This window comes from Polyodon spathula, chromosome 18 (genome assembly GCF_017654505.1).
Source record: "Polyodon spathula isolate WHYD16114869_AA chromosome 18, ASM1765450v1, whole genome shotgun sequence".
In the NCBI taxonomy this organism is placed as follows: domain Eukaryota; kingdom Metazoa; phylum Chordata; class Actinopteri; order Acipenseriformes; family Polyodontidae; genus Polyodon; species Polyodon spathula.
Window position 1 is genome coordinate 19,749,936 of NC_054551.1, and position 18,310 is coordinate 19,768,245.

General features: G+C 36.3%; 1 protein-coding gene across 4 annotated transcripts in view; it reads left to right on the forward strand.

Annotated features, from left to right (window-relative positions):
* LOC121331093 (tubulin polyglutamylase TTLL7-like) overlaps positions 1-18,310 on the forward strand; it is a 69,970-nt gene that overhangs the window by 22,550 nt on the left and 29,110 nt on the right. For 3 of the 4 annotated variants that reach the window (XM_041278260.1, XM_041278261.1, XM_041278262.1), the window contains exons 3-9: positions 549-677; positions 2,298-2,419; positions 7,114-7,181; positions 7,776-7,934; positions 10,896-11,112; positions 13,358-13,522; positions 14,598-14,756. In XM_041278260.1, coding sequence (XP_041134194.1) covers positions 549-677; positions 2,298-2,419; positions 7,114-7,181; positions 7,776-7,934; positions 10,896-11,112; positions 13,358-13,522; positions 14,598-14,756 — 1,019 coding nt within the window. The remainder of the gene's footprint in view (positions 1-548; positions 678-2,297; positions 2,420-7,113; positions 7,182-7,775; positions 7,935-10,895; positions 11,113-13,357; positions 13,523-14,597; positions 14,757-18,310) is intronic. The other variant, XM_041278263.1, reaches the window with a different exon arrangement.

Consider the following 18,310-nt stretch of genomic DNA (forward strand, 5'->3'; position numbering starts at 1 on the left):
ACACAAAAAGTCCAACCCAACCAACAGAAGACTCAAACTGTGGCCTTTTTATTCTTTAAGCTAATCAGTTGCAGCTGATTAGCGTTTTCTCATTATCATCAGTTATATAATACATTATTCACTTTATGAGGCCTTTACCAATATGGTGTGAGTGTGTGTGTGTGGTGTGTGTGTGTGTGTGTGTGTGTGTGTGTGTGTGTGTGTGTGTGTGTGTGTGTGTGTGCGGTACGTGGTACGTGATGTACCTCTATTATACTTTCTTGACAAAATAAGGTTATTACTAATTTAGTCATATGCATTCATAAAGCACAATACTGAGGTCATTGAATCTAGTGCTGTAAGTTCAAGAGCTGTGCCAATACTACAGTGATACATTGCCTGTATACTGCTGTGTTCTTGTCTGCCAGTTAATTAAGGTGCTGTTATCTATAATGTACCAGTATTGTATTTCTTACACCTTGGCTGTTTGTTAACCAGTAATGCGTCCAGGTATTGTACGCTAGTTAAAAACAAGAAAAGAAGTAATGACCACAAATTATTTTTTTCAGAAGATCACGGGACATCCCTGCTGCAGTCTGACTCCCCATATCAAAGCAAAAGAAAAGTGAGACAGAAGAAGAAAAAGAAGAAGAAAGGCACTATATCTGCAAATGTGGCTGGAACAAAATATGAAATAGGTAAGCAGTAGTTCATGTTAACCAGTTGTTTAAGGTTGCTATTTTTGACTCTATAGTAAAGGTACCTAACAAAATAGTTATACAGCATTCCTCTATTAATTTTATAGGTCTCAGATGTGCAGTTTGAAAGAAACACATGCTATAACAAACATGTATTTAATTTCAAAACATGATATCTGGTACTACACTAGGCTAAAGAAATGTCTGTTTACCAGTCATACTTTTAGCCCCCCTTCACTGGCTTCTTTCCTGTCAATAACCAATCAACTGCCTCCCCTGTTGAATGATATGATATTAGCCTGTAACATGCTTTAACCCAGAAGACAATGCTGAGGTAAAATGACCCAAATAAAGTGTGCACGTGCAAACAGATAACCCAAGAATAAGGCACATTAACGGAGAGCTTCCTTTAACCTAAAGTAGTACCAGCTATCATGTTTTAAATTAAACCCCATGTGTGCTATAACAGGTGCTTGTTTTTAAACTGCATATTTGAGAGAGACCTCTGTAGCTAATGAAAGTGCAACACATTTGCAATGATTTTGCAGTCCAAAGTTTCCAATTATCTGACATTCAGTGGCAGTCACAAAAAGATTCCACCAACTGGAATCATAGTATAAGTTTCTGCTGTTTTAAAATTGCAAAAAAAATGAGTGTAATTAATATAAAAATAAGACACTGGTATATATTACTGAGTATAGAAACTAGGAACCAGAACAGAGTACAAATATGATGTGAATTTTGTTACTGGACTAAAAATAAAGGACAACTTTGTATATAAAACACAAAACTAGATGTTTTGAATTTAACATTTGCTCATATTTCATATTTGAGGTTACAAAATACTCAATTTTGCAGTTTAAATACCTCAAAAATAGAAGTCCTAATTTCAAGACAAATGTTGGAAACCCCATGAGGTCCCAGCAATGACAGGTATATATGCTGGCCATAACTACTGGTTTTCAGCCAGTTGTGCTGGTTCAAAAGATTTAGGGGCAGATGTACTAAAGTGTTGCGTCTGTCGCAATCGTTGCAAACCAGTGGGAAGTGTAGCGTGAAATGTACTAAACAAACACAACGCTGTTAGCATTATTTTAACGAATGCTTTGCAGTCGCAGTTCTTATTTGTGCTTTAGCCTTAAACGAATGTGTAAGAAATTCCCAAAAACACGTTGGAGATGCAAATGAGGGATCAAAAATATTATAATGAATGTACTAAATCTGCGGGCAATTGCGACACTTAAAACTGCATCAATTTGTTAAGAACTTTTGAAAGCATGTTTTAAACAGTCGCAATTGTGGCTGTCATTTCCCAGTCCATGTTTTCTCGTTTGTTGCCAGTTACGCTCAATGCATTTTTGAGACGAACACCTAGTACCTAATTTTCAGTAGTCACAAGCTTACAAGCCTTGAAATCAAATTTCTATGACGTTTCTGGTTTTCCCAGCATGTTGGGAGGAACAGACTGCCACTAACCCCTTCAGCTTATTCTAAGCATCTGTATAGCAGCATGATCTATTGTGTTAATTGTTACTAATTTTATAACCTGCACATGCAGAAACACTTAACAATTAGTGGTATTAGGTCAAATGTGTTTGTGCTTGTTTTTCTTGTGTGCAGTTCGTGTAGTCATAGATGAGATGGTGTTTATGAAAACCCGAGATGAAGATGACACAGCTAATCTCATCTGGAACGACTCCGCGGTACAGCATGAGAAAATCGCTGAGCTCAGGAACTATCAGGTACATTACATGCATTTCTATTTGTATTTCCTCCTGCAATAATTGCAGTTATATTTCATTTAGACCAGGCTGTCACACTATCACCCGTTTAAGGAAATGTGTTGAGCATTAAGTTTGGGGTTTCTCAAAATCCTTTTTCTCTATACAAAATACAATACAGTTTGCTTTTATATAGCGCTCTTCATGCAGAGCCTTCCAGGGCCCTTCAGAATAAAAAGAAAAAAAGAAAAGAAAGGAAAGCCATTGGGAAATCAATCCAGCTCAAAAATAAGGTGTAGACTGCAGGATTCGAGTGCAGGCTATTCCTTTGCCTACCAAGGACAGGAGCTCCCAGGAGGTGGCGCACAATTGGCTGAGCGCTGCCTTGGGAGAGGGAGGCCTAGGTTGGCCAGGGTGTCCTCGGCTCATCGTGCACCAGCGACTAAGTTGTCCTGGGCTGCTTTGTCCAACAGCGCTGTAGCTCCAGGTGGCTAGATGGTGAGTCAGCAGTGTGTAAAAAAAGTGGACAGCTAACGGCACACGCTTCGGAGGACAGGGTGTGTTCGTCTTCACCCTTCCCGAGTCAGTGCAGGGATGGTAGCGGTGAGCTGAGCTAAACAAAATAATTGGACGCTACTAAATTGGGGAGAAAATAACAAAAAAACTAATTAATAATAATAATAATAATAAAATTAAAAATAAGCTAACTCAAACAAATATGTTTTTAAACGTGACTGTGCCAGCATTCTTGATATAACTTGGGACGGAGTTCCAGAGGCAGGCAGCAGAACAACTGTGGGCTTTTGCCCCTCCTGATTTTAGACAACTTCTAGGAACTGCTGAATTTTTAGTATTCTTTGATCTCAAGAAAAACAATTGCAATAATCATTTTTATATTTACAGGAATTCCAAAAAATTTAAAAAAGTAAGGTTACAGCAGATCAAAATTACACTACAAATAAAGTATTTTGGTTTGTAATTTTATTTGAACAATTTCTAATAATATAAGGAAAAAAAAACTAATGTAATAAAATAATGTATCCTATGTGTAAATACATTCATGGCTTAAAAAATAATAATACTAAGACTAAGTCAAGTGTACATTTTGGCTAGCAGCAGTGTACTTTACACACAGTTTTAACCTATGCATAGAAATAATAAAATCAAATGAAATCCAAAGTGGCTTTAATTTTCAGCCTTTGATCCAAGAAAAAAAAAGCGTCCTACCTTTTTTCCCCTCTAAATCCACCGCACTCTGTAATACTGTACAGAACTGGCAATACTAATTGCCATGTCCCTCTTAAGTTTGACCCTGTATAAATAGGGACAGTAGTTTTCTTTCCTTCTTTTGCCTGCTCTGCTGACCGTCAGTGCATTTGAAGTTACAGGTTCCGTTAAGCTCTCTGATTGGAGCTTGTGAGTGTAAAACAAGGCAGCAGCCTTCACCTGCAACCACCCATATCCATATGTGATTGTTACTGCATGAAAATGAAGGGACAGCAATGAAAATAGCTCTGCAATCAGTTTTACCTGGTAATTTAAAAAAAAAAAAAAAATTTAACTCAATCAGTGTAAGGGATTAGAGGCACAAGTTTGTTTTCTCTTTTGATTCACTTTTTGAGACCCCAGATTCCTTTAGTTGCAGACTGTGCTGTCACGCTATTGCTTCTGCCCTTGCTGGAATCAATAAGCTGAATTGTCAGTCTCTTCTGGTTAAACTCTATTAGGACAGGACATGAGTCGAACCCAGTTCTCAGAATGTAATATGAACCGTTGTCTAAAAATGAGACCGCATTCATTTAGTTAATTCTTCTATTAAAGCTTGTGTTATTTCCCTGTAAGGGATGCTCTTAGTTCCAAGACCCTCTTTGTCAATAGGAAAATGAAATGGCTCTCCTTTTCACTGTAAGTAGTGTGTGTTTTTTTGTCTGGTTGCAGTAATGGATAGTTAAGTCCCAGCTGTTTGTAAAATAATCCTTTACTTTGAAAGTCAGACCTGATTGTGAACCTTAGGGACAGCTAATATATATAATCAACTGTGAAACTCAAGCTTGTATGCCACATTTGGATTCTGTCTATTTTCATTGAGAAAAGCATTGTCAGCACAAATATAGCTCCTCCTAGCTGTCAGTGTTGGGTCACTTCAGCTGGCAAATTGCTTCTCAGCCACCCTGTGTAAAATATAAGGGAAAAACTGAAAATAACGGCTATAGACATTTCATTTTCTGTATGTTACTTGCATGTTTCAACTCCCTCTTACTTTGTGCTTTGAGTTATTAATAACGAGTGACTAGTGAAATAACTGACTGTGCTGCAGAGTAGTCTGAATTCCCAGCAAAGATTCTGTCTTAGGTGGATTGTGAAGCACCTCATGGTTTTATGTTCTTTAGTGCAGTGGTTCTCAGTCTTTGGAAAGGTTACACAGCAGCATAGTTTATAGATCCCATTGCAAACCCAAAAGCAAACCTAAAGTTTGAGACCTTAAAAACTCAGCTACAGATGCAGGAAGACAATGCACACATAGAGAATATCTCCAAGTAAAAAAAAAAAAATGTCTAAACTCTGTCATCTAGAGTTTTGGAGTGCCTGTATCAGTTATTGGGGAGTTTTTGTGTATTGCGCTCGCGTGTACTCTGTACAGCAGCTTGTAAAGTAACTCACGACACGGTGTGTGTTGTGTTGCATTAACATACATCTGTCTGTTAATGCAACAAAACGCACAACCTCTGGAGTGTTATCCCACTTATAAAACAGATACAATAATAATAAAGATATATCCTTACGCTTTCAAGAAAAAATAGTCCCTCAAACAAAGTTCTATTTGTTGGAAACATCAAACGAGGTTTTCAACGTTTCCGTTTTAATGTAATTAATTCAAATGAATGAAGCCTCCGCGCTGGTCTCTGACATAATCCGCAATGTTAACCTTGGTAGTGACCAAGCATTTAAAAATGTCAATCATGTGTTTTTGTTGATAATGAACAGATACAGAAAAAGAGGTAAAGACAAAGTTAATTATCCACGCATTACTACCACAGACCTGGAGAAGCTAATATAAAAATTAATGATTGGCATTTTTGAATGCTTGGTCACTAACACTGGCTATCATTGCGGTTTATGTCAGCACTGTTTACGGAGCGATTGAGACCACCATGGAGGCTAATATAACAAAACTGAGTACTCCTGACCAGCTGATTTATGCACCAAGCATAGAATTACCATAGCAGATCTTTTAGATTTTCAAGATAAACTGTTTAAGTCGGTTTCATCAAATCAATAAAAACACCAGCTGCCCTTTCATTAAGTTGTTGACTCATTTTTAACTGTGTTTATTGCAAGTTTTCTGTGTTGTGTATTGATAATGTATTAATTGAAGTGTGCGTCTGCAAGAATTTATTCTGCCAAGCATGGTAATCAATTCTCAACAGCCAATGAGCGTGCAGCATCCAAACATCCTGTTTTATAAATAAAGATTATAGCTCGAGATTCATAGCTCCAACTGTGCTGGTATCTCATGGGTGTATTTTAACTTCACAGATTATTAATTCACACAAATCAACTTCTGCTGTAATTATCAATTTAAAAATAACAGTCCAATTTTTTTTCTTCTCTCGGTAAATTCGTGTTAACGAAACTTAATCTAGAACCGTTCTTTAAAACTCCAATTTTAAAATAACTTTGCTCAGAGAAACAGGCCTATTCATTGCTTTGAAACAAAGAAAGGTAAGCCTATGGTTATTTGTAAGTATTATAGTAATTTTTTTTTTTATGTGCTTATTTTTCAGCCACCTACGCTGTTGTTGTGTGGTCCGCCGATTTAAAAAAAAAAAAAAAAAAAAAAAAAAAAAAAAATCAGGTGGTACACAAACAAAAAAGTTTGAGAACCACTGCTTTTAGAGCAACAGTAATTTATTTTTGTGTTCAGTCACCTTTATAAATGTGTTTCTCTGTGTGATTTATGTGCATCCCAAAATAGTTGAACATTATTGATGCCTAATTAGACAACTCATACCCAGACCACTGTTCACTGAGGCCCTGTAGAGTGGCCTCCTCAAACACCAGACTTGTTGGCCACCTGGGGCAACCTGAGTATTGTACATTAAATAATAATAATAAAAAAAAAAAAATCAGAACATTGCCGAATTACAAGGTAAAATTGGGATTAAATATGCCAACAGCACACATGACATTCAGGACCTAGCTAACTGGCAGCAAAGAATTACCATCTGCCAGGTCATTAATCATGTAGTGCATTCTTTCTCAATCACCCAGTACATTTTGTTTATTTTGTTTGAGGAACATGCCTTCTGTGGGACACACACGCTGGGTTTATCCATGCTTTCCTCTGCAGGATTTGCTGTCAAACTGCCTTCCGCAATAGCCTAATTATAGACCTGTTTTGCCTCATTTTCTCAAAGAAACAAATAATTCCACAGCAATTCACTCATCTATCACGGTGTAAAATTGCAGTAGCTGTGATGCAGAACCAATTACGATACACCCACAATGCTGAGATTTATCTTTTTTTTTTATTTTTAATTAAAAAGATGTGGTAAACTAAATGAGGGTTAAGAAAGGTCTTGTGTTCACCTTTTATTTTAAGCTCTAATTGGCCCGACATTTGACTGTAAGGGGGTACAAAAACATTTCATTTCCCGTAATAACATTTCAGCAAGGTAAGTGCAGCTATATTCATATCTTTTCTTGTAATACAGAGAATTAACCATTTTCCGGGAATGGGAGAAATCTGCCGCAAAGACTGCCTAGCAAGAAACATGGCCAAGTAAGTATTTTCTTTAACTTAACACAAAACAATGCTATAAACATTCAGGGGTTTAAATTGTTATTGAAGGTATGCAAGCATTCCTCAATTCTGTCAGGGTTGGTATTAGCAGCAAAATCTGTTCTCCAGAATGACCCTTACATACAGTCATCAGAAAACTGTTAGATTTATTATTAAAAAGCAAGAAGACATCAGATTCTGACACTTTCCATTACAAAGCAGATATGTGTAAAGAAAGGTAGGACAACAGGGTGATTAATCAATCAATAAATGTTTAATTGAGGCTCAAAACAAAAATTGAAAACTATTAATTATTGCTTCTCTGCTAAATACAAGTAATGCTTGTCATATTCGATGCATAAGCTACCATCTGATCATCTGCTCTCAATACCAGTTCGACTGTCTTTCCCATTGTTACTGAAACTGACAGTAAAGTCAGTCAAATAGCCTATACGTTACATTCCTTCCCACAGCCTTTTAAAATGAAAGTGTGTACTGCATACCATAAATCATACACTTATTTTGGATAGAGTTTCTGGGTTTTTATATTATGTTTATGTACCTATGCTTTGGTGCCCATTCTTGTATCTGCAGAATGATAAAGAGCCAGTCACAAGAATATGGCTTCATTCCCAAAACATGGATCTTTCCTGCCGAGTACACCCAGTTCCAGAACTACGTGAAGGAGCTGCGAAAGAAACGCAAGCAGAAGACATTTATTGTGAAGCCAGCCAATGGCGCAATGGGTCATGGGTAGGTCAGAAAAAAAAAAAAACCTATTAAACATCTGTTCCTGGCTGTCACATACAGTGAAAAATGGCTAAATCTAAAACATAAAGGACATTGGTCTTGGTGTGACACTTTGGAAATTATGTGGTTTATTGAGTAGATTGCAGAGGTACAGTAGTAGGCTTGTTTGTGAGATTTTCAAGTATCAAGCCAAGGGAAGGACACATATAGTCAGTCCATTTCATGTTTGTAATCATTATGATAAAGATTATCATTACATACATAGATCAATTGGTAATATATTCAGTCAGATTTTAAAAGTTAAATACATACTGTGGGAGGGTGTGGGGATCAATGAACACACGTGAGTCAGAAAGTTTATTTGAGACTGGCGTCCAATTTTTATTTAAGGCACAAGGGGGCACCCTTGCACCGCAGACCAACAATACCAACAATGGTAAGGTTCTTTTAAAGATTAAGTCAGAGCAAAATCAAGCACACCCTATCGACTTAATTTGTTAAACTTATTAAATGGCCAACAAAATAATTAGATACCGATCTGTGCATTTGAAACATATCTATTTAATATAAAAGAAGCAATTCAGACAAACTTTAGTTCTGGAGCAAGGTACATTACTCAGCTGTATCTTGAAGCAAAGGTGGCTGATGGAAAGCTTCCTCCCAAAAGAAATAAAAAAACAGAAAAAGTAATTATAATTAAAAATTTATTGTAATTTTGAATTTTAAAAAATTGCTTTAATGATTTATATATATAAAAAAAAAATTGTTCCCGCTACTCCTACAGTGTCGTCTGTATGACTGACAGCGGTGACAGAGAGAAAGAAGACACAGATGGAGAATTCCCCTCTTTGGTGAATACCTAGTATTTTTTAGTATTTAAAAAAAAAAAAAAAAAAAAAAAAAACTGCCCCAGAAGTTAGTTTAACTTCACAACCGACATCGTTTCTCGGCTTGCTGTGATGCTTTATAGCCCAGTCGAGATTGTTTAAATCAATAAAGCTATACTTTTTTTTTTTTTTTTTTTAATATTAAATTTAGTGGTCGGCAGTTGCTTTTATTATTTTCTCCCCAATTTGTAATAGCCAGTTATTTTTAGGCTCAGCTCACTGCTACCCTATCCTAACCCTAACCGTAACCCCTGCGCATACTTTGGAGGGAGAAGACGAGCACACGCTGTTCTCTGAAGCGTGTGCCATTAGAGCTACAGTGTCGGAGGACAACGCAGCCCTGGGCAACTTACAGGCAAGCCCACAGGCGCCCAGCCAGACCACAGGGGTTGCTGGTGCGCGCTGAGCTGAGGACACCCTGGCTGACAACCCCCCCCCCCCCCCCCCCGGGGCGGTGTTCGGCCAATTGTGTGCCGCCCCCTGGGAACTCCTGTCCACGGTCGGCAGTGGAATAGCCTGGATTCAAACTGCCGACGTCCAGGCTATAGGGCACATCCTGCACTCCATGCAGAGCACCTTATAAAGCTATACTTTGACCATGTGAGCACAGTTACTGAAAATTACACAAGGCCATGCACCAAAATAAAACAATAACAAAATATATTGTGTTTCTTACCGCTGATGCGATGCGAAACAAAACGATACAATTTCAATCAACTCTCATAAATTAACGCATACTCAGTGCATTGCAGTAGTGTTTCAGCAGGGGGCGGGAGGATGTGGGTGGTTCTTCCAATTAAAATCAATGCTCAGATCAAGTGATCTGCTACTACTGTATTTAATGGGAGATAGGAGTTTACCATGGAGGCAGAGCCACCCCCTCATAAAAAAAACAAACAAAAAAAACCTCTCCTCCAAACCCTGTCTCCCAATGCTAGTGCTCTAAGTGCATCTCTCAACAGCTAGAATTGATGTTAATTTAGGATTGTTGAATCTAGGGTTAAAATGTATTTTTTTTTAATAATTATTTTATTGAAGATTATTATGTTATAATGCTATTATATATTTTCCCCCCTTTTTTTCTTTGAAAAGTTGAGGAGGATTTGCCTCCCTTGCTTCGTCTAAGAAGCCTCCATTGATTTACATACTGTACATATTCATTCTGTGTACCCCATTTTGTGAGCATAGTTTAGAGTTTATAAGCAAGTATGTTTTTACTCTTAGCCCATATTAGCATTTTTTTTTTCTGAAGTCAAAAAACACTAAATACAAACTACAGTCAGAATACCCACTATAGCCTTTAAGCCTAAATAAATTACAGTGTATTGCTATATTATGGCTGTTGACAGATTAGAAAAATAATATACCAAGATTAAAATATATGACAGCCATAATGTTGATTTTAAAATGAAAATTACACTAGAAAAGTCTGTAATCATAATAACTATGAATGAACAGAGAATCCATTTGAGGTCAGTATGTAATAGGTTTAGTATTGGGTTTCATAGGAGTGACATTTAAATATCTTCAGCTGGGATTTACAAATCCCCTGTGATAGTTATTATTACCATCTAAAACAGTTGTCTTGAGCATATTTGAAAAACTCAGTTCCAAGTATTAGGTTTCATGCTCATAAGTAATTTATGTTCAATTAGAAAAGCAGTTGAAGCTTACAAGTTATTGTTTGGAGTTGTAAGGGTAATTGTAGACATGGAGGCTAGTTAAAGTGTGGGGAATGGAGACAGCAACTCAGGCAGAGCCACTTTAAGAAGGTAAATGTGGGATTCAGTTACCTGATCACAATACATTTGAAGGATAAGTATGTCTCATCAATCATCTGTGGTAATTTACTGCTAGTTCAACCATTTCTTTTTGAGGTACCGCTGCCTTACACCACCACAATTTCTTTTCCTTGCTTTTCAAAGTAGTGAAAAATAAACCTAGTAAAATCGAAGACAAACGATTCAACAATAAGTCTTTATCAATGTCTAAATGTGTTATCATTTCATGATTTATGTGTTATTTTATAAATGTTATCATTTTATGATATCATGTATATGATTTATTTTTCATACAGGATCTCGTTAATAAGAAACTGTGAGAAGCTTCCAGTTCAGGACCATTTCATAGTCCAGGAATACCTCGATAAGCCGTTTCTTATGGAGGGATACAAGTTTGACTTGAGGATTTACATACTGGTCACGTCATGTGACCCATTACGCATCTTCTTATACAATGATGGGCTTGTGAGAATGGGCACTGAGAAGTACCATCCACCGAGCGATACCAACTTGGTAAGGAAAATCCAAGCCAGATGTCTCATTCTTCCCGAGGGCTGTCTGGTATGGTGTTAACTTCTCAAAGTAGATTATTTTACTTGCTTACTGACACTTGAGAGTGATGAGAGGCTTAACACAAGATTAATGAAGTGTCAGTAATGCCCTGCATAACAATAGGAAAGAGCAGATGAGAAAAGAGTATGAATTCAGTAAGTGCGGGGCCTACTGAATTAAACATCTGCTTTTGTTCCATATAGGTAAGAAGAGATCCACTGTAGTGAGCGGTTTATTTTATATATATATATATATATATATATATATATATATATATATATATATATAATATATATATATATGATATATGTATAAATATACCAGACTATATGTATATTTTTACTGGAGTTTTTAAAAACAGAGGAACAAAAAAAACCAAACATTTTTATAAAACACAAAGCCACCCCATGAAATGGTATTAGTGGCGCTTTTAATGCTAAGGCATCCCAGGGCCGTTTAAAAGATCCCTAATGAGCTTGTGGTAAAATCTGGCCTAGCAACTGTAAATTACAAATTACATGTTTTGTAATTAGCAAAAATACTAAAGATATAAAAGTACTGCATGAAAAAGCTTTTAATCTAGATTTGAAAAATATAATGGTGCTGACTTTCCTGATATCAAGTGGGTTCTGAATACCTTTGATGGGGGGGCATAGAAACTGAAACAGAAAGCGTTTGCCCCAGCCAATTCTATTCGGCTTTTTGGAACCCCGGGGGGCCGGCTTTTCAAAACTTTTAATCTGGGTAACAGTGATCTGCATTTTGTAATCCTATATTTTATGATCGAAATTACTTTTATCTGGATCATTTTGATCTGTTTTTTCAGAAAATGTCACTGCTGGATTACATTTATCCAGATAACAATCACGAAATGCATTTTTTTTTTTTAAGTGGGCTAGTTCTTAATAGTGTATTTGTGTTTTGTTTTTTAAGAGGCCATTATTTGATATAGCCTAATTTTAACAAAATAAATAAGATTGTGGTAATAATGAGTAATGCACAACTTCATTTATGTTATTTTATATTTTTATAAGAAATCACACTTCACTTTTAATGTTAGTGCACATATAACACATGCAAACACTTATTTTATTTATGCCTAAGAGAAATTAAACATCTAATTTCTAAATTGAATAAAAATAAAACTTTTGAAAAAAGTATTTGTTTTTAGACATCTTTGTCGTCTTCCTCGACGGTCGGTAGTCCAGCATCTCAGACGAGCTTTAAGGAGGCGTATGTGAAGGCGTATGCTTCAGTTTTTTTAGAATTATTATTATTAAAGCTGTACGACTAAATACGTCTTTTCCTTTTTGCTTGCAAGGATACAAAACACTCGATTTTGACACATAGCGTGTGATTGCTATGACAATTCAAACAAAATCTCACTGTTCTATGATCATTTAAAAGCTAAATCCACCTCTGCTGAATGATCACAATTATCCTGGTATTCTGGATCAAAGTAATCGTGATCTCCTCTTTTAAATTCTGAAAAACCCCATTTCAACATTTAATCGTGATTAAAGTGCGATCGGATTACCAAACGAAATCTGGATCACAGTAATCATGATCGCATTTTGATGTTTTGAAAAACCCAATTGCACAATATAATCCAGATGAAATGCAGAAATCCGTTTACCAAAGTTTTGAAAAACCCAGTAGATCAGCATTCTGTAGTCTCAGGGAATGTGTGGGAAGATAGGGAACCAGCAGGTCTTGAAGATTAGCTGCCCCAAGATCCCCAAGGGCCTTGAAGGTAGATAATACTTTAATGGGTTACGTAATCTCTTACCAAAAATCTCATTGGCTGACGCAGGCTTGAACATTGTTATTACTGGGAATGCTGTGGTTTATGTAAATACTGTGGGCTGTATTTTAATGATTGGAATACTCTTTTAAACCCTGATATCACAGATTATTTTCTGGGGTATTTTTTTGTATTTAGTGATGTTAATAAGGAGGATACTAGATCAACAGTTGTGGGATTAAAGCCGACTTGATTTATATCCGCCACTGTTTAGAATGTTTAAATAGATGCCAGTAGCTGCGTGTGTAAAATAATGTAATAAAGGTCAGATTTACAGATAAGCTTTGCTTCGTTTTTGTAGTAAGTGATGTTTTATAAAAGCACTATGTAAGTTTGTAATAGTAAAGTAAAAGCTGGTTTATAGACTGCTTAGTTATTGCTTAAACCCTTTTTTTCACTCAGAGCCAGCTGTACATGCATCTGACCAACTATTCTGTGAATAAGCACAATGAGAACTTTGAGCGAGATGAAACGGCAGACAAAGGCAGCAAGCGTTCCATCAGCTGGTTCACAGAATTTCTACGAATCAACGATTATGATGTGTCCCAATTCTGGGGGGATGTCTCTGTGAGTATGCCTCAAAGATGACAGCAAGTTTTTATATTTATATCTATAAATGGAAAAGTTACTTTATTTATTTAAACACTCAACCAGTTTTTATCAATCACTAAATGTTTAACTGAGTCCAAAGTTGTATTCAGTTAATCAAAATAGGCTTTAAATACAAGTTAAGGTTTTGTGAATGGTAGACTACGTATAACTTATTTTGGAAGTACTCGAAATACAGGATCAGTAGTCCCAAAACTGCACTAAAATACAGAACAGAGGCGCTAATTTGGATGCCAGTTAATACATTTACCGTTATGCTTTACACTCAGCTCTTTGAACTAGGGCAATTTGTATTATAAGAAGTCATTTACAATAAGCGACTGGTAAATGTGTCCGGGACCATGCAGAAAATGTGTAGTATCAGGAAAGTCATCTAATCTGAGGTCATGGCTAGAATAGCTAGAGACTCCCCTGTGGTCAGTACATGCCTGTCAATGCCTGCCCCTCAGCCACCGGAATGTGTTGTAACTGGCTGTCACACAGGAAATCTGGGGGACCTTAAATAGCAGCTTGCTTGGTGATCAGGACACTATGGCACTATCAAAATATCAGTGAATCTGTTTCATTGCTACAGTTTTCTAAGCTAAGTACAAAGGCTTTCTGAGACTTGACAAATCAAAAAAATTTCAAAAAAGATTTTACAGTTTACATATGGTATATATATTGAAGCATGACCACAATATGTCACCACCAACGAAACCTCTGTTGGCCCAAAACTCAGTCATGTTGAAAACTGAATTTTGTTTCTCATTAAAAAGCTAAATGACAAAGTATGTAAAGTGTTTATTATACATTTTTATTAGACTTGAAACATGGCAACATATGTTATGTACACCTCCAAAAAGAATAGCCTCTACCTAAAAATAAAACTAACTTTAATAAAATGGTCCAGCAGTTATTTAAATTAAAATATTGCCTCTGTATAGTTGTATACTGACATGGAGACCAGAGACTAAAAGTGCAGAGACTTGCATGTTTTTTTTTTTTTTTTGTAGTTTATTTTTTTAATTCAACGTTTACTGCTTTGAAACAGGAGCTAGTGGTGAAGACGCTGATTGTAGCAGAGCCTCATGTTCTTCATGCGTATCGTATGTGTCGACCTGGACAGCCACCTGGAAGTGACAGTGTCTGCTTTGAGATCCTAGGTTTCGACATAATATTGGACCGAAAATTGAAACCTTGGCTGCTTGAGGTAAGATTTTTTTAAAGTTAAAACAGGATAACATACTGTACTTATTCCACTTGCTGTGCTACTTTAGTCAGCATTTAAAATAATAAAAAAAATGTTAGTTTGGGCTGTTTGCTTTTATAGTTGCCTTACATTTCAGTGTCATTTCAGTATTGCTCCCATGGCTTTTCACTATAAATAACTCCTGCCTCAGATTCTGACATCATTTAGAATCTTGAGACGTGGAATATAAACAGCAACAGAAAATAATGCTGAGAACATAAGTCAGAAGTAGCAAGTACACCAGAACTACAGTTAAATTTATTTATTTTTTTTTTAAACTGAACAGCTTCAGTTACGGCTATTGAAAGCCTGAGCCCCAGATCTCTTAGCCTGGACTCGGCTGACCCACAAAGTGGATGCAGTACTGTGTGCAGAGTACTTTCGAGTTACATGTGCATCGTTTGGGTTTTTGAAAAGCTCCTGGTTAGATGGAGTGTTTATGTACATTTAATTGGATCATTGCTTAATTCCTCACACACTCCTCGTAGTCCCCAGATGACTCTGCCTGATTCATTACTAGAATACAAAAGATATTTGACCTATACTGTATAATTGTATGCAGAAGTCAAGAATAAACATTTCTAAGTCCTTTTTGCATTTAGAACAGAGGTATCTGAGCCCAAGACAATGTTATCTGGCTCTAAGGCTAGGGCTCCAAATACAAGCGCGGATGGGAAGGAAGTTTGATCTTATATTAGATTTTTTTTGTGCAGTCCCCTCTTATATCACAGCAATTAAAAAATGTAATGTTACCATCAACACTTTGGATAGATATTACAGTGAGGCAGAGGATGTTTGTTTGTTCCAGTACATGTTGGCAGCTAGCAAAGGTTAGTGTTCCTCTAAACACATTCAAACGTATTTAAAAAAACAAATGACATACCAAATTTCAATATTGCCTGAAATAAAATGAAAAAAATTGTTTGACAGCCCTGGTTTATGGAACAAGAAACAAAGCTAAAAGTGTTCAGTTATATTTGTGTTTATTACCATTCTGTAGGGTTAAACAGTGCTTTGAAAAAATGTGAATAAACTAATAAACCCTTTCTAAAACAGCTGAAAAAGGTGCAAACAGTATTTTATTAATGTTTTAAACGATAGTCCTCAACAAAACCATTTCTTAAAACAGTCCTTTTGTTAAGGTTGTGAATAGGTCTTACGATATGTATTTAAAAAAAAAAGACTTTTCATACCATACTTTTTGACATTCCTGCGAGTTCTTTGTATTAGTTTAGTTGAGAATGACCCACAGCTGTTTGTATCTATTGAAGCTTTCACATTAGAAGCGACTCCCTAATTGCTCAGTCCTCAGGGCCTGTGTTGGAATGATTGGCACCTAATGAGAAGGGGTCAGACATGCTTAGGGACTGGTAAAACAGTGTGCAGAGACTGCTTCCAGCCATACTCTGAGAGCAATTTACCACAATTGTTTCAAGATGAATGTATTTATTCTTTCCTAACAGAAACACAAAGCAAACTATAAACAAGTAGAAATGATCCAAACCAGTAATTATCTAAGTTGTTTTTTCAGTGAGTGTGCAGTCTTTTTTTCAATAACTATAGACTACTTTGGAACGGTTCAATATAACTCACTGGGGAAGAATGTCACCAAACTATGGATAGGAATATATATCCAATTGTTATGGAACTTGGTTAGGACTTTCCTTAGCACAAGTTATTCAGTTTGGAGTTCTTATGGATGAACCTGTATCTCTGTCCCACTTGAATGTAAATCATGGGGATCTACTTTTTCATGGTAGTTGTGACTGGGAAGGATGTTTATTTTTTACAGTACGTACTTGTTTTGAATTCATTTGTTTAAGAAATTGTACATACTCTGTGTGCTTCTTTGCATTATTTTACAGACTGTGCTTGTGCCTGCTGGTAAGTATTAAAAAGGCAAATACTGGTACACATGAAAAACGGCATCTGTTTAGCAACTGAAATGCTGCTGTTCTGTATTTTGCCTCAAGATGGCAGCACCTCCCTTGATATAGTTCTGTTCAATCTTTAAGTGTGAAATACTAGCTTTCAACGGATCTCTGTTTTACACGGAATTCAAGAACAACTTGAAAACCATAGTTGTGTTTCACGCTCATTTAAAAGGGCTTCATTCCAATATATAAGGAAGATAACAGCATTTAATGTACCACAACTGTCAAAAACAATGCACATGGAAAGTTTATACAAAACATGGATTCATTTCAGTGGCAGATCTAAAGATGTACACAGCAAAGTTGTCTTCACGGACTGAGCATACATTTATAGTTTAGAAACCCTTATTTTCGTGCAGGAGTGGTACAGAACTGGAACCATCTGGCAACAAAAAAAGATATGTTGTACTGTTGTAGACTCACCATTGTCAGGATTAAGGCATTGTGGGGAGGCAATCAAAAAAGAGAACAGAATGCTTGCATTTATAGTAAAAGGTGTAAATGAACTAATGATAAGATGATAAGGTTGTATGAATACTGTGTTCAATTTGGGTCTCAATATTACAGAAAGGACCAGAGAACAACTACTAGATTGTTGTGTGACCAAACCATTTGGGTGCTGCTGAATAATTTTTCAAAAGCTTTCTGGATACGGTCCTGTTAGCTATTAGGGTCCAGATAGCATTTTGATGGCTTTCTCAGTATACTGTAGTGAGTCTGAGGGTTTCATTTTGCCGGGTTAACCTGTCAGCTGACTCACTGAAAGGCTGACTTCAAGCCCCAAGGATCGAAGCCCGACAGCAGCCTTCACAGGATATACAAAGAGAAGAGTATTGAATTCCTGCATGGAAATTCGCCACAATGAATGTAAAAAAAAGATTGATGACTGAAATTGGAACTTGTAGCTCTATTGTACTCAGTCATGTGTTTTTCCCTGTAAGTTTCTCAATGTTGATGACATATGGTGTCATTTAAAAAAAAAATATATATAAAAAAAAAATACAAACAGTCAGCAACTGTGGCCACAGCTGTATGTCAACAAAACTTCAGAATGCACATGTATCAGGAGTAACTTTCATGTTGTCTTTTAACTTATTTTCAGGAAAGAAAACATAAGGTAATTGGAAACAAAACTGAAATGCTTGATGTCAGATATAGAAATGGAGACAGGATTTATGTTCTATATGAAGCAAACCACTCTTTCTTTAGACGCTACAATACTGAGGAAAACTAAACTGCATTGTAAAGGCACTGCCCTTCACATGAATTACCCTTATAGAAGTTGACCATAGTAAAAGCATAGCAAAGTGTAATAAAGGATGGTAAAGAATAGGAAGCTATGGCAAAGCATATTAATAAATACAGGATGCCACAGTAAACTATGGTAAATACATAGTATAACCATGGGAAAAGCATAATAAAACTACAAACATACTGGAGTAATCTGTTACATTTCTAATGATGTGTTTATTAGTAGGTAACCTGTGTTTACAGTGGATAGGACTACACATAGCAGGACTTGTGATATACGACATCGTACAGCATTAAGTGAATCCATCTGTTTATCCAGTAACTAATCCA